The following is a 20365-nucleotide window of genomic DNA, read 5'->3' as shown; positions in this document are numbered from 1 at the left end:
TTTTTCTACATGGCAATTAGAAATCGAAATATTAGTTTTTGTTGTGTAAATATCCTGACATATTATCTTTTGGAATCATCGTTAAAAATCGAAATGTACATCAATGAACGAGAAAAACATTTACATATATTCAACAGAAATTAAACAATTAATTAAAAATAAGTAAATCTTGTTAAAACGATTATTCAGTAAAGGATAGATAAAAAAAATTAATAGCTTAAACAAACCTATTAACAATTGGATTAAATTTTTCCGGATTAATAGAACCAATTTCCTTGACTCCTTTTTTAAGGTGGATTCGGTGTAAAATATATATATATAGACCAACGGTAAAACCCTAGGAGCCCTTAACGACCCGCATTCCTCGTGGTAAATCCTTAAACATTGATCGTCTTTCTATATAATTTATACTTTAGGAAGACTTAAGTACTGGTCTTCTTGCACTTTTTGTTTTGGAATTTTAAGCAAACAGAAATTTACTAGGGTTTCTTTAACACCAGTGCAAGTCTTCGGGAAAAAAGGATATAACTATCAGATCTAATACTTGTTGAGGGCTCAATTATTTATCTGTGTGGTAAATCCCTAACCCTTCTTATTATTTAGCTGACAATGTTATTCTTAATCTTTATTTTGGTTTGGTTAGTCGAGATTGTTATTTGATTTTTCGATTTACAAATTCGGGTGTGTAGGATTCAACATGAGAGGATCAATGGGGAATGATCAAGCTGATAAGAAGAAGTTCAGTTGGGTGATTAAGAATTTCTCCTCTTTGCAATCTGAGAAAATATATTCTGATCAGTTCGTGATTGACGGCTGCAGATGGTAATTTAATTTTTTTCGTCCAATTTAGGTTAAGTGATAAGATAATTAATAATCCTTCGTTTTGCTGATTGTATTATATGCTTTTTTGTTTACAGGCGTCTTCTGGCCTTTCCCAAGGGAAATAGTATTAAATCTGATCATTTGTCTCTATATCTTGAAGTTGCTGAGTCTGAATCATTGCCTTGTGGATGGAGAAGACACGCACAATTTTTCTTCACCATAGTAAATCATATTCCAGGAAAATGCTCTCAACGTAGAGGTGAGTATTTTCATGCTATCCATAATATGAATATTTTGGGAGTTTGGCTGCTGCGAGATTCTCATTCTATGAAATGAGATGAGATATGTTTTTTTTTTTTTTTTTTGGTTTAGAAACAATACACTGGTTTTGTGAGAAAGTACCAGATTGGGGCTTCACAGACATGTTTCCTCTTAATGGACTCAAGGCCAAAGATAGCGGATTTCTTGTGAACGGCGACCTCAAAATAGTTGTTGAAATAGAGGTTCTTGAAGTACTAGTTATTGGCCTATTAAATGTGTCAGAAAGCATGTTGGATGTCAACGGGTTTCATGTTCTACCTTCCCAAGTAAGAAAGATAGTTTTAAACACAAAACCATAAGAATCACTCACTTAACTTCAGTTTCTAGATTTATATACAAGCTTAAGACATTGTTTTTGGTCTATTTCTTAGTCTCCCAAGATTTCGCTCTGATCTGGTTTTACTTCTTACGTCCATTTTATTTCACTCATCACAGGTGAAATATGTGAAGAGTTTGTTTGAAATACACCCAGACATTGCAACAAAATTCCGTATAAAGAACCAATATCTGAAGACAGGGTACATGAATGTCTTACTCAGCCTGATTGAGACTGTGCGCCGGTCACCTAAAGAAATCTCCAAGGCTGATCTGGACGATGCATATGTTGCACTAGAATCCCTGACTGATTATGGATTTAAGTTGGATTGGTTGAAGAAGAATCTTGATCAAGTGTCAGAAAAGAAAGAGAAAGAGGAAGCTGGTGAGACTCGGAGAAAAGAAATTGAGGAAGAGTTGAAGGATTTGAAGCTGAAGTGTTCAGGGCTCGAAGCTCATCTGGAGAAAGTGAAGCGGAAGTGTTCAGACCTCGAAGGTCAGTTGTTGGAGCAAAAGGCAGAGGTTTTGGCTGCCATAGCTCCACTCTCGTCTTCTGATGATGGTGTTTTTGATGACTTTTTTTGAGTTCTTATGCAAGTAGATTTAGGTTCTGCTAGTGCTAGGCTTGTTTGGCCTGCTCTCTTGCTATCCCTTCTAAAGTTAAGAAGATAATTTAAGAGACTTCATGTTCGCACATTTATATAGAAGTTTTTTCTGTGGTTAAGAATTCTCAAGGTGTCTTTAATTTATCGTTTTATTGTGCACCAATGACAGTGAATTCTCAACTTCTCTTTTTCTACAAGACAACTAGATTTATTAGGGATTCTTGTGTAAAAATATATTGGACTATCTCATTGTTGAAACATGACTAGGTCATATGTATACACACAGTGTTCTAAAAAGCGGTCTAGGCGGTCGCCTAGGCCCCGACTAGGCGCTAGGCTCTCATGCGACGCCTAGATAACCGCCTTGACCGCCTAAAATTACACAGATCTTGTTTAATGTATTTTTTTCAATTTCAATTAGAGTTTTATTTATATATATAGTTATAAATATTCATATATTGTTTAATATAAATATAAATAAATATTTTATCTAATTTTTAGTTATAATTTCATAATTTTTAGTTTTATATAGATATTTTATATAACTTTTATATATAATATCATATTGATAATGTTTTATTTTATAAACGTCTAAACCGCCTAAAAAATCGTTTAGGCCCCGATTAGACGTTCTAGGCGCTAGGCACTGGGTCATGTTGGTGTCGGATCCCGCACCAGAAGTACGAGACCAACCAAAGATTGCCACGTAGTCAAGCGGGTGGCCCATAAAAGATGAAGCCCATTGGGCCCATGAACCGAGGGGACGGTCGAAGTGGTTGTCACCACTTCGAGAGTCCGAAGTGACTGCACTGAGATGTGAGTTCGGTGTAGAAGACGCGGGTAGGTCGGTTCAAGGACACTTGGGCCAAAAGAGGCGAGGCCCATGAAGATCAGAGTCAACTCAAATTCGAACGTTGAGCATTAAAGCCGAAGAATCAAAACGGACATATTTAAGAAGGAATAATTGTACTTAATTATCCATTTTAATGTCGCTTATCTATGTATAAATATAGAGGCCAATGGCCATGTAAAGGGGATCTTCTCTCAAAAGAAAGAAATACTATAGCAATTTTCGTATCAATTTACAAGTTTTTACTCATTCATTTTTGTCCCTCAAGAATTATCTTTCCCACTTAACAAAATACTTGAGTGTGTGAATCCGACATCCACATTTTGGCGCCCACCGTGGGGCATATCAGGATTCTTGAGTGGTCAGATTTCTTCTTTTCTACATTCCCGAGATAAGCGACAATGTCCGGAGGAGACGCCGTTGAGACATCATTGGCCGAAACCCTCAAAGCTATGCAGCAAACCATGTCGGACATATCACAAAAATTTTCGGATGTGGAGAAGGCCGTCGATACGTTGCAAACATCCCAGGTATCTCTTAGTCAAAACGTCAATAATATACAAACTCGTGTTCGCTCTTTAAGTGCAGGAAACCCGGTGGGAACCCGAAGAGGGATATTCAACTCGCCAAGTTCCGCTGCACGAAATGAAACCAGCGGACAAACAACTCCCGGTACTACTAATAATGTAGCTCAGACGTCGGAAGAAGAGACGCAGCTTGGGGATGAAGAACAACTTGCAGCTCAGTACGAGCAGGAGAACCTCGACCAGTTCGAGACCATGAGGAAGGTTAGCCAGGAATTAAAAGAAATGAAATCAAAATTTCATCAGGCTACAAGTTCGGAGCCAGACATCAATCGAGTCATTGAAGAAGCAAGGCGAACTCCTTTTATCCCGCGAATTGCAAGTTTGAGGATCAAAGATTCCCGGAAGCTCAAGTTGGACCCTTACAGCGGATTGGAGGATCCAAAAAGCTATCTTGCAGCCTTTCTGATCGCTGCAGGAAGAGTCGAGTTGGATGAAGCTGATGAGGACGCAGGCTATTGCAAGCTGTTTTCGGAGAATCTATGTGGCCAAGCTCTAATGTGGTTCACCCAATTAGAGCCGGGTTCGATCAGCAATTTCGACGAACTGTCAGCCGTGTTCTTAAAGCAATATTCTATCCTTATGGATAAAAGCGTTTCGGATGCCGATCTTTGGAACTTAACGCAAGGATCTAATGAGTCACTTCGAGTTTTCATCACCAAATTCAAAGGGGTGCTATCAAAACTCCCAAGAATCTCGCAGCAATCAGCTTTATCTGCCCTACGAAAAGGATTGCGACATGATTCAAGGTTTAAAGAAGACTTAATACTTCATAAACCAGATACAATTTAGGATGCACTCTTCCGTGCAAACAATTGGATGGAGGTAGAAGACGAAAAAGAAAGTTTTGCCAAACGAAATAAACAAGAAAAGCCGGCAGTCACCGTCCCTACCAAGAAGTTCGAGCCTAGAGAGAGCAAAGGACCAAGGAAGTTTGGGTCGCAACCCTTCAACAATTCCGTCGGGAAGCAATTCCAAGGGAAAGGAAGATCAAACACTTGGGTCCGTGATGAAAGTCTGTATTGCGACATTCATAAAGTAACCGGACATTTAACCAAGGATTGCAGCATTCTTAAAAAGCACCTCGCAGAGCTTTGGACTAGTGGTGATCTTTCTAAATTCGATATAAAAGATTTTGTGAAGGAATACCACGAAGCAAAGGAAAACTCCAAAGATCAAGATTCCAAAAGACCAAGGTTATCCAACGAGGAAGAACCAAGGAGTTCTAAGGGTAAGATCAATGTGATTCTAGGAGGATCCAGATTTTGCGGAGATTCAATAAGTTCAATCAAAAAGCATAGACGAAATGTCTTACTCAAAGCAAGCTTAAGCGAAGAAGTCGATTTTCAAGGTGCATCAATATCATTCGATGAAGAAGAAACGCGGTACCTCGAAAGGCCTCATGATGATGCTCTAGTCATTACCCTTGATGTCGCCAACTTCGAAGTATCGAGGATCCTTATAGATACAGGCAGTTTGGTCGATTTAATCTTTTTAAGTACTCTAGAAAAAATGGGAATCAGCCGAGGAGACATAGTAGGACCCCCATCTCCGTTAGTGGCATTCACGAGCGAGTCAGCCATGTCTCTCGGAACAATCAAGCTACCGGTCCTTGCCAAGAAGGTATCGAAGATCGTGGACTTCGTTGTCTTCGATAAACCCGCTGCTTACAACATCATCCTCGGGACTCCCTGGATTTATCGAATGAAAGCAGTCCCCTCTACATACCATCAATGTATCAAATTTCCAACATCAAATGGGGTGGAAACAATTCGGGGAGATCAAGAAGCTTCACGGACTTGTTACTTAGCTAGCCAACGTATGAAGATTCAATAGCAATTAACGAAGCCCGCAAAAGAAGGACTAAAAACCAAATTTCCTAGTGGGCAGAAGAAAGAGGATGTAGTAGTTGAAGTAGTATTGGAAGAAGACAAGCCGGACCGGAAAATTAGAATTGGAGCAACTTTGACTGGCCAAATAAAAGAAGCTTTGATCGAACTCTTAAGGAAAAACAAAGCATCATTTGCATGGTCAGCAGCGGACATGCCGGGCATAAATCCGAGTATAATTTGTCATGAACTAAACGTAGATCCAAGCTTCAAACCGGTGAAACAAAAAAGAAGAAAGCTTGGAGTCGAGCGGGCAAAAATAGTAAACGACGAAGTGGATAAACTCTTGAAGATAGGGTCCATAAGAGAAGTGCAATATCCGGAGTGGGTAGCAAACACTGTCGTTGTCAAGAAAAAGAATGGGAAAGATAGGGTTTGTATCGACTTTACAGACCTAAATAAAGCATGTCCCAAAGATAGTTTCCCGCTCCCGCATATAGATCGACTTGTAGAGTCCACCGCTGGAAATGAGCTGTTAACGTTCATGGACGCCTTCTCGGGTTATAATCAGATAATGATGAACCCCGACGATCAAGAAAAGACGTCATTTATCACAGATAGAGGTATCTACTGTTACAAGGTAATGCCTTTTGGTTTGAAAAATGCAGGAGCGACTTACCAACGGTTGGTGAACAAAATGTTTCACAATCACCTCGGGAAGACTATGGAAGTCTACATAGATGATATGTTGGTCAAATCGTTGAAGAAAGAAGATCATGTTAAGCATTTGGAGGAATGTTTTGATATTCTCAATAAATATCAAATGAAGCTGAACCCGGCGAAGTGCACATTTGGAGTCCCTTCCGGAGAATTCCTTGGTTATATCGTGACAGAAAGAGGGATTGAAGCCAATCCAAATCAAATTAACGCCTTTCTAAACATGCCATCTCCGAAAAACTTCAAAGAAGTACAACGGTTGACTGGGCGAATTGCGGCCTTGAATCGTTTTATCTCGAGATCTACAGATAAGTCGTTGCCTTTCTACCAAATTCTAAAAGGGAACAAAGGATTCCTTTGGGATGAGAAGTGTGAAGAAGCTTTTGGGCAGCTTAAGGCATACTTAACCACTCCACCTATACTGTCCAAACCGGAAGTGGATGAAAAACTCTACTTGTACGTTTCAGTTTCAAACCACGCGGTTAGTGGAGTCTTGGTTCGGGAAGACCGTGGGGAGCAGAAACCAATTTACTATGTGAGCAAGTCAATGACGGATCCGGAAACCAGATACACAATGATGGAAAAACTTGCACTCGCGGTGGTAACTTCGGCTCGGAAGTTGCGTCCATATTTTCAGTCCCATCCGGTTGAAGTATTAACTAACCAACCACTCAGAACAATACTTCATAGTCCAAGTCAATCCGGACGTTTGGCGAAATGGGCGGTGGAATTAAGCGAGTACGACATAGAGTTTAAAAGCCGGATCAGTATGAAAGCTCAGGTCTTAGCAGACTTCCTGACCGAACTACCAATACCTGGAACGATAGATCAACCGGAGAACCAAACTTGGAAATTACACGTAGATGGGTCTTCAACAAAGCAAGGATCCGGAGTGGGAATTAGGTTGGAATCTCCGACATCAGAAATTCTAGAACAATCATTCCGATTGTTATTCAATGCCTCCAACAACGAGGCAGAATACGAAGCCCTTATTGCCGGACTTCGACTAGCACAAGGAGTTGGAGCTAAGGAAATATTGGCTTATTGCGATTCGCAATTAGTAGCTAACCAATTTAATGGAGACTATGAAGCCAAAGATTCAAGAATGGAAGCTTACCTCGAAGTGGTGAAGGATCTATCTAAAAATTTCTCGAAATTCGAGTTAATCCGCATACCTCGCGGAGAGAATACAACTGCAGATGCACTTGCCGCATTGGCGTCAACATCAGATCCTGAGTTAAAGAGAGTTATTCCAGTAGAGTGCATCTCGGAGCGAAGCATTCAAGACAGCAAGGAAACCCTCGTCGTTACAAGGTCTCGAGCAGCGGCACGCGACCGTGGCGAACCAGAGATCGAACCGCCACCCAACAAACGCAGGAAGTCAAAAGGATCAAATACGTCTAACAAGGAACCCGTTGTCTTAGCTGAAGAAATGATTCCAGAAACGATGATAGAAACCGAGCCATTACTCGAGGAAAATATTCTTGAACCAAACGAACATCCCGAACCAGAGCCGCGGATATTTCGCAAAGTTGACCAAATTCCGGCTAAAGACTGGGGGGCTGACTGGAGGGAGCCAATAAAGCACTACATCACGACAGGCGAGCTCCCAAAGAATAAATGGCAGGCCAGGAAAATGAAAGTCGTTAGCGCGAAATTTTGCCTATCAAAAGATGCGTTATATAGGCGAGGTGTTAGTGACCCTTACCTATTATGCATTTTTGGGCCCGAAGTCGAAATCGTCATGAGCGAAGTGCATGAGGGATTATGTGGAAGTCATTCATCAGGAAGAGCTATGGCTTTTAAAGTTAAAAAAATGGGGTACTTTTGGCCCACTATGATCACAGATTGTGTTAAGTTCGCCCAAAGATGCAAGCGCTGCCAACTCCATGCGCCATTAATCCATCAACCGTCGGAGTTATTCTCCTCCATTTCCGCCCCATACCCGTTTATGAGGTGGTCGATGGACATCATTGGACCATTGCACAAATCAACTCGAGGTGTACAGTACCTTTTAGTCCTCACGGACTACTTTTCGAAATGGATTGAAGCTGAGGCGTATGTTGGTATCAAGGATTCGGCGGTGAAGACTTTTATTTGGAAAAACATTATATGTCGACATGGAGTTCCGTACGAAATAGTCACTGATAATGGACCGCAATTCATTTCACACGAGTTTGATGCCTTTTGTGCGGACTGGGGAATTAAAGTTAGTTATTCTACTCCAAGATATCCGCAAGGAAACGGTCAAGCCGAAGCCGCGAACAAGACGATATTAAGCAATCTCAAGAAACGCTTAAGTCATCTAAAGGGAGGATGGTATGAAGAACTCCAACCCGTCCTGTGGGCTTATCGTACAACCCCTAGGCGACCTACAGGAGAAACTCCATTCTCTTTGGTTTATGGCATGGAAGCGGTAGTACCAGCTGAACTCAACGTGCCCGGACTTCGTCGAACAGAAGCACCGTTAAATGAGGAAGAAAATTCAGCGATGCTTAACGATTCACTGGATACCAACAGGCAGCAACCCGGTATTACAATTCTAAGGTTAAAAGTAGGCCGTTCTTCGTGGGAGATTATGTATTAAGGCGTGTCTTTGACAACAGAAAAGAAGAAGGCGCCGGTAAACTCGGTATTAATTGGGAAGGACCTTACATTATTACCGAAGTGGTTCGGAACGGTGTTTATAGGTTAAAAGACCTAGAAGACAATCCAGTCAAGCGACCTTGGAATGTGATCAACTTAAAGAAGTTTTATGTTTAAAAGCTACATGCATTGTTTATGTACATGAACTACGATTTGGCTTGATCCCGAAATGGGTACGTAGGCAGCTCGAAAACGAGTTCAGCTATTAATAAAATTTTTTGTTTTATTTCTTTATTAAAGGAAGAAGGTTCGGCTATGCGAACATACAAGAGATTGGAAATAAAGCGTTTATTCAAAAAAAAAAAAGGGCGAAGTGTCCCTCATCGTACATTTCGAACTACGAAATCCTCGTTGACGAGCAGAACACTTCAATTCCTTGACCAGCAAGATCGAGGATTGACATCATGCAGTCCGGAATTCGAGCAAAGTCAGAGATTCCAAGCTCAATCCACTCTCCGGGGTGAGATTCAAGAATGTGAAGATTTCTTGACACCGTAGTAAGCCTGCGTTGCATCCGGTTAATCCTCTTCCGGAATCTCCTCTTTTCCGACGTAAGTTTCCGGTGTTGAAGTTCAAGTGCTTCTATGAACGCCGTCACTGTTCCTTGGTCTCTGATTGGGAGATTCCTGATCAAAGCACACGGGGCTCGGATCTGAGATCTCGAGAAGCCGCGAAGTGGAGGAGGCTGCCTGTTTAGCTCATTTGAGACATCTTCATCCATCATTCCGATTCTGGAGAAGTCGGGCATAGATTCTGAACAGCGAAGATTGAACTCCATACCTGCTAAAATGAAAAGAAGGATGAGAAGTAAAGGAAAATCAAACCTATAATTTATAGGAACCCCATATCCTTAGCAAGCTGCGGATTTCATCCAAGGAATGGAATGATTCGCGGAGAGATTTATGCCCTCGAACGGATCCTGCATTAAAAGACGCATCTCGAAGAATATTTGGAAAAGAAGGAAAGTAGCAAATATTTCCATAAATAAAAAGGGCCGAAGCCCATTACGAGTTTTTGTTTTTTAAAAAAAAAAAAGAGAGAGAAGTGAAGAAATTGGAGAACATTTATGGGAGAGGCTCAGGAACAGGCTCCTTCATCGCCGGTTTAGTCTTCGAAGTGGACGCCTTGTTTTTGGCATCCACTTCGGAACGATCCCGAAGGTGTTTCCGGCAGTCGCTGGCCTCCTCCTCCAAGTCCTCTTCCTCTTCATCGTCGGATGGAACGGCGAAGACGGGGGCGTTCACGGGGCCCGGGACTCCTCTAGCGCGGAGATACATCCGAAGCATCTTCGGGATCTCAGCAACGGAGTCAAAGTTCCGCCACTCCCATTGAAAGGGATCGCTCTCCAGGGCTCGTATCTTCCTTTCCACCCGGGCGATGCGAGCCTCGAGCGTTTGCCTTTTGAGGCCCAGCCGCTGCCTCTCTTCACATAAGCGACGGTGCTTGTCGGCGACCTAACAAAAAAAAGTGAATAATATGAAGCAAAAAGTTTTTAAGTCAAGAACTTTAAATATTTACCTTGTCGATGAAGTCGCAAGCCTCTTTCTTCTCCTTTGAAGGGAAGTGAAATACGGCGTGAGGAAAGAGAACGCCAGCCGGTTCAAATCCGTCGCCGGACAAGAAAAGTGGGCTGCCGGGAGCGATGGGGGCTACTTCTTCGTTTTCCATCCTTAAAATATTTCTCAAGTGAGATTCTATAGTCATGTTTAATAAAGCCTAGAGGTAGGTAAGCTTTTATTTATAATGATTTAGGGTTTGTCTTGGAAACATAAATTCATTAATGGTAGCGTGCCCAAGTGGTTTAAACCATTTTTGGAAAATCGAGAAAAGGCAATTATTACATTAAAAGACGAGCCGTGCTCTTTAAGAAGCGAAAAAGCAACCGTCGCATTAACTGCAAAAGTTTCTAAGGCCCAAGCCTGACAAGTTTACCGAGTTGACTAAACCCGAAGTGGGGAACTCGCTTTAAGCCGAGCTCAGCTCTCGCATTCTAAAGAGAAAGGTCTGATCAGCCTAAAAATCTCGAAAAGCATTGCCACAAGGCCACAAAAGGTTAAAAGCGGACTTTGCAAACCCGCATTTAATTTTAACCAAACCCCCTTGGGTCACAACCTAGAAAGGTTTAAAAGCCTCCTCAGGCAAATATCTTGTTCAAAAGAAAATAATAATAAAGCCTCCTTAGGCAAAAATAAGTGTGAAATTAAGTCTTAAAAATAAAGGGACAATCCCCAATTTAAAGTGGACACAGCCACTACGGAGCAGCAGCCACCTCGGAGTCCGGCTCAACAGTCGAAGCTTCATTCACGTCCTTGGCAGCTGCTTGATCAGATGAAGCTTCCTGACCGCCCTCCACGGTACAACCAACCTCCGGAGTGACCTCCGACACCATAGGAACTACGGGCGGGACAACGTCCTCCGCCCCACTTGAGCCTAGGAATAATAATTCCAGTCAATCAAAGGTGCAAGAAAAGGAAAGGTAATAAACGTCAGGAGCCAAGCATTACCTGCCCAGTCTAGACCTGATTCGCTTATAGGAGGCGATTCGGTGAAGAATTCCTCGAAGTCCTGAGGGTTGAAGGTCGAAGTAGGAAGAGCTGCCAAGCGACTTCGCTTTTCAGAAAGATTAGCCGATAGTTCGGTTCTCTCTTGATCCTCGGAGAAATCTGCGTCATGGATTTGATCCAGCAGGATCAGGTTGCTCTCGTGCTCCTTGATGTCAGATTCCAGGTCAGACCTAGCCTTCTCAGTCTGCATGAATCGGATGGCCCCTTGGATCAACTCCATCCCGCGTCCCTTGACCTCTTTTCTGGCTTTTGATGCCGACCTCGCCAACTCGGAGTCACGCAATTTGGCGATCGCCTTGTACTTCGCGTTGAGCTCGATGAGTTGGTTGTTCAGGGAATCAGCGTTTGATTCGGACTCTTGAAGCCTACCTTGAATACCAGAAAACTCTTCCTGGAGTTTGAAGTTCTGGTCGTACTGACCCTGCAGCTCCCCCTTTATCTGCGCAAGCTCGGATGCTAAATTGTCGACTTTGTCCTCCAGATCATGCTTGGAGCCGGCAGAAGAACTGAGTTCGGCCTCAAGGGCGGAGAGTTTCTTCGTCAACATGTCAATCTCCTTCTCCCGGCCAATGACCAACCCTTCGTAATGTTCGATCATGTCGTTAAATTCGCTTTGAGCCTGGCGTTATACATAAACCCGGGATGATGAGTCAGTTCGCAGAAAGGCAATACAATAAAAAATATACATAAAAGAAAGCGGGACTAACCCGAGATGAGTGATGCGCGTGAAGCAAATAACGTTCACGAATCGCAGGGCGCCATTTGTTGAAATCTGGCAAGATCGAACCAGAACGGGTCTTGAAGCATCGGAAGACGCTGCCTTCTGTCTCCATAGCTGCTAAGAAGGAAGAATTGCAAAAATTGGAATTTTAATAAAGACAAAAGTTTAAAGTGTGTGTAAATCACCAAACCTGAAAGCGATTTGACTTGAGGTACAAGAGCAGGCTTCAGCCTCGAGGGAGCATCTCGAGATTCAGAATCTCCTTTTTTCGGAGACGTGCTCCGGGCGGTCTTTCCACTATCAGGCTGGGAAGAGGAAGACATGTCAACCGGTCGTGGAGGACCCATTGGTTCAGAAGGAGGGGATGACCGAGGTGAGCGGTCAGTCCGGGCCCTTGACTTTTCCCTCTGCGGGGAAAGATCACTACGAGAGGACTTGTCTCTCTTTCGGCGAACCAAGTTCTTAATTGGCTCGTTACTAAAATCATCTCGGGAAGGACGAGGTGAATCACGGCGAGGAGATCGATCCCTCCGAGGAGAACGTGAGTCGCGACGATCACGACGAGGAGTTAATCTGAAGGAAGCGACAGATCGAGCTCCCTCAGTACTGCCATCATCGACCAGCAAGGTCCTACTATAGTCCTTCTTGTCTATAGATGTCGCGAGAAACTTTTTCTTCTCCTCGCAAGCCTCAGCCATCGGCTTGGAAAGCAACTTACGCTTGGCCGCAAGGGCCCGAGATGACATTCCCTGAGTTGAGGGAGGGGGAGGAATTTGGTGAAGATGACCAGGCGGACTCATCCTGAGTCTGTGGTTAGCCTCTATGAATCGTTCGAGAGTGAAGGAATTCCAAAGGGTTTCCCCTTCAAGAATTATTTTGAAGAATTCGATGAACTCTTCAGATGGGAGATTGGAAGCGATGAAAGCTGCGAAATGAAACAACGATGTTAGTTAATAAAGATAAAGAAACAACTGGGAAAGATACGGGCGACCTAATCTCTACCAGGTTTCGCCGACCACTTCGAAGGGAGGAAATCTGCAAGATTTCCAATCGAAGCGGGAGTTTTCTTAATCAAGAACCAAGGATGATGCCAATTTTCATCCTTGTTTGGAAGATGCGAAATGATGTTCCTGTTGGCGTTAGGATATGCTGAGAAATACCCCGTTTTCTTCGACGAGCTTCTCACGCTTAGAAGCTCATTTAATTCGGCAACTCCGATAACGTAACCGGCCTCCGCCGCGATTGTTATAATGCCGAGAATAGTACGAAGAAGATTGGGGGTTAATTGAGGAAGAGCGATTTCAAGGGCCGCTAGGTATAAAATTAGGGCTTCGGGAAGAGGAAAGGTCAGCCCGCAACCTTTGAAATAAATCTCATACACACAGAAGTAACCATCGCGATGGTTCTCTGGAGATTCTGTGGGGGAAGCTATTTGTGCTTCCGCCATAATTTCCGGCGAGATCCGGCAAAGCTCTCTCAATCGCTCGAGGGATTGAAGAGTACAAGTGGACCTATAGTGCGGACCGGCAATGTCACCGGGGCGGGTGCACTCGTCGTTACTAGAACGCCTCTCGTCAAAAGACGGAGACTCGGGTCTATCGGAATCAGAAGTCATTGGTAAGAAAGAAAAATTCAAGATCCGGCGAAGAAGGGTTTTGGTGAAGGAAAGAAGAGAGAGGTTTTGATTAAAGTACAAAAGTAAAAGAAGAGAGTAATGGTGAAAAGAAGTTACCTCAAGATAATGATGAAACCGCCTCGGGAGTCGTGTGGGAAGTGGGAAGGTTTTTCCCGTTTTAATAGTAATTAATCAATATGCGGTCATAATGATGACAGATGTCACTCGGTTAAAAATGGCTAGTGCCGAAATTAAAGGAGTGATGAGATTTTCGGCGGGAAATCAGAAAGATTCTCGAGCGCAATCTTTGGCCACTTGAGCATTTAAAGTCCTCCGAATTGGAATAGCACTTCGAAGAACTTGGGGGGCTAATTGTTGGTGTCGGATCCCGCACCAGAAGTACGAGACCAACCAAAGATTGCCACGTAGTCAAGCGGGTGGCCCATAAAAGATGAAGCCCATTGGGCCCATGAACCGAGGGGACGGTCGAAGTGGTTGTCACCACTTCGAGAGTCCGAAGTGACTGTACTGAGATGTGAGTTCGGTGTAGAAGACGCGGGTAGGTCGGTTCAAGGACACTTGGGCCAAAAGAGGCGAGGCCCATGAAGATCAGAGTCAACTCAAATTCGAACGTTGAGCATTAAAGCCGAAGAATCAAAACGGACATATTTAAGAAGGAATAATTGTACTTAATTATCCATTTTAATGTCGCTTATCTATGTATAAATATAGAGGCCAATGGCCATGTAAAGGGGATCTTCTCTCAAAAGAAAGAAATACTATAGCAATTTTCGTATCAATTTACAAGTTTTTACGCATTCATTTTTGTCCCTCAAGAATTATCTTTCCCACTTAACAAAATACTTGAGTGTGTGAATCCGACATCCACAGGTCACCGCCCGCTTAGCGCTTAGCGCTTTCTTGAACACTGATACACATACTCATCTGTGCAACAATGAACGATAAATTAAACAATTAATTGAAAAAATCAAACATTTTAAAAATAATTCGATTGTTTAAAATCGGGTGATTAAACTGTACATAAATTAACAACTAATTTGCTAAATCAAACCTATAGAGAGGTTGGTTAATGTATCCGGATTAATAGAACCAATTTGCTTTGACCCTGTTTTTAGGAGGATTCGGTGCAAATGTAGATTTTTAAGTACCAACAGTTTAACCCTGGGAGCTCTTAACGACTCGCATTCCTTGAGGTAAGTCCTTAAACATTGATCATTCTAGTCTTTGATTTTCTAGACCTTGTTCGTGAGTACACTGTAACTTGTTAATGTTAAGAGTGTTGCTCGAACTTGTAGAGACTTGGAGTGAACTCTACTCTATCTTACTTTTATTGTGGTTCGATTTTCGAATACTAGGGTTTCATTTCTCATCTTCATGTTCAGGTAGTTTGATTGCAAGGAGTCTTCATTAATGGGGAATCCAGTCGATAACAAGTTCACTTGGGTGATTAAGAATTTTTGCTCTGTGAGCTCCAAGCCCATTTATTCAGATCAATTCTTGATTGGTGGCTACAAATGGTAAAAAGACAACAAAAGTTATCTAATGTTTTATTTCAATATAGGTTTGCGAGGATATCCATTGTTTAATTTGTATGGTTTTTGCTTGCAGGCATATTTTGGCCTATCCCAAGAAACGAGATGGTCATCAATGCTTTTGTCTGGATCTGGAACTTGTTGATTGTGAATTCTTGCCTTCTGGATGGAGAAGCGTCGTGAAGTTTTCTTTTACTGTCGTAAATTATTTCTCGAAGAAACTCTCAAGCCAGATAGGTGATTAGTGGTTACTACTTGCGCTGCAAGATTCTATTAGAAAATGCTTATTTTCAAGAAAGTTTTATGTTTCGCGTGACTTTTGACAGGACTAAAACACTTGTTTACTAAGAAGGAACGAAGCAAGGGTTTATCCGTGATTCACTTTAGTGAACTTACGGACAAAAAACGTGGGTTTCTTGTGGATGGAGAAGTCGAAATTGTTGCTCAGATAGATGTTCGTGAAACTGATCATAAATTACAAGGATCAAAGGACTATGACATGGAAATGCAATATTTGAATGGGATGGCAACGACATTTTTCATAAACAAAGAGCCCAATGATGATGACAAGGCAGGTTTGGTGAATGTCAAGGGGTTTCAAGTTCTTCCTTCACAGGTAAGAAACAATGAAAATATGTAGACTTGGCATTCTTCTTCTGGAGATTACTTATGGTTCAAGTTATAAACACTTCTAAATACAGAAAATGAAATAAAATCTCTACTTTAAAAGTCAACTCACTATATACTTTATTCATCTTTTTTTTTACTCGCAGTTGGGTATTGTGAATCGCATCTTTGAGAAACACCCGGAGACTGCATTAGAATGCTGTACAAAGAACCAAGAACTGAGAGCATCATACATAAATGTCATCTTTAGCCTAATCAAGATGCTCTACAAAGGGGCTCAGGAACACTCCACACATGATCTGTCTGATGCAGAAGGTGCTCTGGCATACATGAAAAATGTAGGGTTTAAGTTGGATTGGTTGGAGAAGAAACTTGATGAAGTAAAAGAAATCAAGAAGAAATGTGAACGGGTGACTGAAATGCAGCAAGAGCTGCATGACTTGATGAATAAGCACACAAACGTAAGTATACTGCTGGAAAAGGAGATGTTAGAGATTAAGAATGCTTCAGCTCCTGATCTATCTTTCAGTGATGTTATTTGATGACTCGTGTTCTTAGGGACTTGATGTTTGGTTCTGTCTTTTTCTTTATGTTCTAGTCTCTGGTCGTTAATAAGAGTCTCTGTTTAACCGAGAAAAAACACGAGTATTAATTTTTTTAAAATGCACAATTGTTAATCAAAAAGTAAAAATAAATTTGACTATTAAAAACGATTATTTAATTAGAACTGTAGGAGTGGTTCCAGAAACGCCTATCAACTGAAAAACCCTAGCTCCCTTAGAGCATCTCCAATGGAAGAAAAATAGAGCTCTCATGACAGTTTCTCTGAATTATTGTGAAAAAAAAAATCAAAAAGCTTTAATATTAAGAGAAACGATTCTCTTAAGAGAGATTTTGGAGCTGAAGAGAGACGCCTACGTGTCGTTGTCTTTTTCAGTATTTCTTTTCTTTCGTTTTTGTCCCGACTATCTCTCTCTTTCTTTAGGCGAGATGGCGATGGAGAAACTGAGACTTTGAGGATCATCGGACTTACCTGAAACGGAGATGGCCGACGTTGATTCCGGTAGGCTTATCGGCTCTGAGATTCATGGATTCCATATTTTGCAAGGTTTGTTCTTCTAATCTTATCGTTCGTCTTGATTCATAGAACTGTTTTTGTTTGTTCTTACATTCGATTGTCTCTCGGTTTTCATTGTCCGATTGTTTTCCTTTTATTTTGTCTGTCTGGGTTTTGGACTTTTATTCTCGATTGCTCTTTGATTCTCGTAGCTATTGAACTAGAATTTGCAAAATGTTGTGGAATTTGAGATTCTTTGTGATTTTAATATGGTGATTTGGAAAAGAATTCAGGGACATTCTAGGTTGATTAAGGGATCTTGGATTTGAGCTATCCATCTAACGTGAAGAATCTATTGGAAACTGGTATACTTGAAGGAGCTCCAGTGAAGTATATTTCGACACCACATGTGGTAAAGTCTGAATCTTTGTGTTTTGATAGTTTTCTTTAGGGTGTTTTGTATCTGACTTATATCACTTTTGATGGCTAATAGAGAGAGCTTCAGGGGATAATCCATTCGGGTGGGTATTTGTGTGGCTGTATCAGTGAAAGTAAGTCAACTAGAGAAGCCATTGACATTCATCATGTGATTATCAACGGAGGCAGAGCAACTGGTTATGCCCGTCGTAGGGGGATTGGTTTCTTCCTTGTGCTTCTGGCGAGTTCTATGTACTTTTTTCTTGGAAAGGTAATGATACTTTTAGGGGAAATTTGGTTGTGCTGATTGTTATTTAGTTATGAATCTGCTTGACATTTGAGTAATTCTGAGGCATTGCTTAGAACAAGTGTTGCTAATGCATATTATGAGAAAGGCATACCATTTTGTTTATTACGATTGATGATGGAGTATAGTTTGATAGTTTTCATTCTGTTTCAAGGTTTGTTTTAAGAGCACTTTACTTAATTTGTGTTACATTACAAGCTTGTTTTGTTGTTGTTCCATCTGTTTCTTCTTCATTCGAATTGAAAAGTGATAATTAACATGAAACAGGACAATCCAGCTAGAACTCTTTCTTGGGGCTGCCTTTATGTTTGGTCAAGATGTCTACTGCATTTCTATTCTCTCCTATCTCATTCCTCTTTATTTACTTGCTTTCACATGGTAAGGAATTGTGAATATATGGTCTCAGCCTCTCATGTTAGACAATTCTTCTAAAATTCTCATTGCTAGATGGAGGAAAATGTTTTTAGCATCGGATTTTGTTTTTAACAAAAAAAAAATAAGTTCTTTCAAAAACACATAAATTTGATCAAGTGTTTCAATAACACTTACATACAAATTTTCAAAGTGAGAAGCAAGATATATATGAAACCACACTAAAACATTTCTCCCGGTTATTATTTCCACATTACTACTCTGAAACTCAGTTTTGTTGAAGACTTCAAATCATGTAATGGGTACTTTAAACCTTTTAGAACATTCTTATTCATATGTACATTTCATTACCAAATTCCTTATTAATCATAGTCTCTTTTTTTAATTGAGTTTTATGAAATAAAATAATTTTATAATAATATATTTTTTTGAGAGAACCCTACTAAAAGAGACTACCATTGGACTATGAAAAATCTTTTAAAAAAAACATAAGCTCTCATCTAACAAATTCAAAAAATTTATACTTAAAAAATGGTGAGAGCCCATTGGATGGCTCTCACCATTGGAGATGGTCTTAGCGATTCGCATACCTCGTGTGCGTTACTCGAAATCAGTCCCATAGTAATTCTTGGTAAATCCTTAACCATTGATTTTTCTAGTCTTTAATTTTTTCCCTGGACCGTGTTCGTTATAACTTTTTAAAAATCTTGATGTACGGTGAGAGTTTTACACTGCGATTCCATAAGGAATTTGTAAATCTCTCTATTTAATTTTGTTTTGTTCCTCGAGATTGTTGTTCGATTGCTCAGGTTATAGGGCCTAAGTTCTATACATGTTTTGGTAGTTTGATTGCATGGAGTCTTCATTAATGGGGAATCGAGTTGATAATAAGAAGTTTACTTGGGTGATTAAGAATTTTTCCACTTTGCAATCTGAGAAAATCTATTCAGACAAATTTGTGATCAGCGGCTGCAAATGGTAAGAAAATAAACTTGTTTTCTAATCGTTTTCGCGCAATTTAGGATTTAATGTCACATCCATATATTGTTCTATGTGGTTTTTGCTTGCAGGCGTCTTTTAGCCTTTCCCAAGGGAGATAAAGTCAAATGTTTATCTCTGTATCTTGAAGTTGCTGATTTTAAATCCTTGCCTTCTGGATGGCGAAGAAACGTAGAATTTACGATAACTCTAGTAAAACAATTTTGTGAGAAATTCTCACTAGCGAAAGGTGATTCTTTCGATAGCTTTTTTCTCTTTTAGTCGTGGGACTTGTGCTGCTCCGTAATACTATGTTGTGTAATGCTTGTTTTGACTACAGTTCTATCTTTAATTCTCAGTAACACAACATTGGTTAGACCACAAGGTACCAGACTGGGGTTTTAAATCCATGATTCCCCTTACCACACTTCATGACAAGGATGGTGGGTTTCTTGTGAACGATGAACTCAAGATTGTTGCTGAGGTCGATGTTCTTGAAGTTATTGGCAAACTAGATGTACCCGGGGAATCTGAAGAGGAAACCCAACCTGTGAAAAAGATAAAGCAGAATGATGATGGTGCGGTGTCTAGTGATCTGCTTAAGGAGATTCCAGGAGATTTGGTGGATGTCAATGGGTTTCAAGTTCTTCCTTCACAGGTAAGAATACTTAAGAAAGATGCAAACTTGGCATAACTTTTAAGAAATTCCAAGCTCAATACACTTTAACATCAGCTGTGAAACTATGTTGTTTTCTCTTTTTGGCAAATTACGTCTGATTGAAATGAGGCTTGTGTCCTATTGCTTTTAATCACACCTTCTTTTTCTCAAAGGTGGGTTTTGCGAGGCGTATCTTTGAAAAACACCCAGAGACTGCATCAGAATGCCGTACAAAGAACCAAGATCTGAGAACATCATACATGAATGTCCTCATAAGCGTAATCAAGATGCTCTTCAAAGGACCTGAGGAACACTCCAAGGATGATCTGTCTGATGCAGAAGCTGCTCTGGCATACATGACACATGTAGGGTTTAAGTTGGATTGGTTGGAGAAACAACATGAAGAAGTAAAAGAAAGAATGAAGAAATGTGCCCGGGTGTGTGAAATAGAGAAACAGCTGCATGACTTGGAGCACAAGTGCAAAGACCTAAAAGCTCAGCTGAATAAAGAGAAGGCGGAGATTTTGGAGGCAACAGCTCCTGATCTTTTTTTCATTGATGTTGTTTGATGACTTATGGTCCTAGGGACGTGGTTTGGTTCTGTTTTTTGTTGCTCTGGTCTCTGTTCGTTTAAGAAGAGTCCTCTGCTTTGACTTAGGATTATATGCCAGTCAAGGTTTAATTTCCACATTTTTGTAACTACACTTAAGAAAGGATTTCGTGGTTGATGACAGTCTAATCTTCTTTATTGCACTGTGTGTTTCTTGATGAAAAAGTAAATGTCTTTGGGTGTCTGAACAGAGTATG

At 41.0% G+C, this 20365-nt stretch overlaps 3 protein-coding genes across 4 annotated transcripts; all 3 read left to right on the top strand.

Annotated features, from left to right (window-relative positions):
* The first annotated feature begins 691 nt into the window (after positions 1-691).
* Positions 692-2139, top strand: LOC9314269 (MATH domain and coiled-coil domain-containing protein At3g58250). The gene is made up of 4 exons (XM_002878155.2): positions 692-822; positions 918-1081; positions 1195-1409; positions 1579-2139. Exons 1-4 carry the CDS (start codon positions 698-700, stop codon positions 2041-2043), a joined length of 969 nt encoding a protein of 322 aa, XP_002878201.2. The 5' UTR covers positions 692-697; the 3' UTR covers positions 2044-2139.
* A 12497-nt stretch (positions 2140-14636) lies between these two features.
* LOC9314268 (MATH domain and coiled-coil domain-containing protein At3g58240) lies at positions 14637-16439 on the top strand. The gene is made up of 4 exons (XM_002878154.2): positions 14637-15127; positions 15219-15379; positions 15469-15758; positions 15916-16439. The coding sequence occupies exons 1-4, from the start codon at positions 15021-15023 to the stop codon at positions 16309-16311; spliced, it is 954 nt and encodes a 317-aa protein (XP_002878200.1). The 5' UTR covers positions 14637-15020; the 3' UTR covers positions 16312-16439.
* A 120-nt stretch (positions 16440-16559) lies between these two features.
* LOC9314266 (MATH domain and coiled-coil domain-containing protein At3g58210) lies at positions 16560-20292 on the top strand. 2 transcript variants are annotated; one of them, XM_021024907.1, is made up of 8 exons: positions 16560-16877; positions 17113-17238; positions 17320-17514; positions 17818-17928; positions 18767-18900; positions 18993-19150; positions 19260-19558; positions 19732-20292. In XM_021024907.1, the coding sequence occupies exons 3-8, from the start codon at positions 17494-17496 to the stop codon at positions 20125-20127; spliced, it is 1119 nt and encodes a 372-aa protein (XP_020880566.1). In that variant the 5' UTR covers positions 16560-16877; positions 17113-17238; positions 17320-17493; the 3' UTR covers positions 20128-20292. The 2 variants fall into 2 exon arrangements, with proteins under 2 accessions (XP_020880566.1, XP_020880565.1); XM_021024906.1 differs by having other exon boundaries at positions 16566-16877; positions 17120-17238.
* Positions 20293-20365: the final 73 nt, after the last annotated feature.

This window comes from Arabidopsis lyrata, assembly GCF_000004255.2.
Source record: "Arabidopsis lyrata subsp. lyrata unplaced genomic scaffold ARALYscaffold_5, whole genome shotgun sequence".
Taxonomy (NCBI): domain Eukaryota; kingdom Viridiplantae; phylum Streptophyta; class Magnoliopsida; order Brassicales; family Brassicaceae; genus Arabidopsis; species Arabidopsis lyrata.
The sequence above is the reverse complement of the archived record's forward strand: the minus strand, read 5'-3'. Positions and strand labels throughout refer to the sequence as shown.

Bases quoted from the DNA above. Each gene is read 5' to 3' on its own strand.
- LOC9314269 (XM_002878155.2), top strand. From the start codon at position 698: ATGAGAGGATCAATGGGGAATGATCAAGCTGATAAGAAGAAGTTCAGT. The intron at 1,082-1,194 runs GTGAGTATTTTC...TTTTTGGTTTAG, and splicing joins AAAATGCTCTCAACGTAGAG to AAACAATACACTGGTTTTGT. The intron at 1,410-1,578 runs GTAAGAAAGATA...CACTCATCACAG, and splicing joins TTCATGTTCTACCTTCCCAA to GTGAAATATGTGAAGAGTTT.
- LOC9314268 (XM_002878154.2), top strand. From the start codon at position 15,021: ATGGGGAATCCAGTCGATAACAAGTTCACTTGGGTGATTAAGAATTTT. The intron at 15,380-15,468 runs GTGATTAGTGGT...GACTTTTGACAG, and splicing joins GAAACTCTCAAGCCAGATAG to GACTAAAACACTTGTTTACT. The intron at 15,759-15,915 runs GTAAGAAACAAT...TTTTACTCGCAG, and splicing joins TTCAAGTTCTTCCTTCACAG to TTGGGTATTGTGAATCGCAT.
- LOC9314266 (XM_021024907.1), top strand. From the start codon at position 17,494: ATGTACTTTTTTCTTGGAAAG. The intron at 17,515-17,817 runs GTAATGATACTT...AACATGAAACAG, and splicing joins TGTACTTTTTTCTTGGAAAG to GACAATCCAGCTAGAACTCT. The intron at 19,151-19,259 runs GTGATTCTTTCG...TTTAATTCTCAG, and splicing joins GAAATTCTCACTAGCGAAAG to TAACACAACATTGGTTAGAC.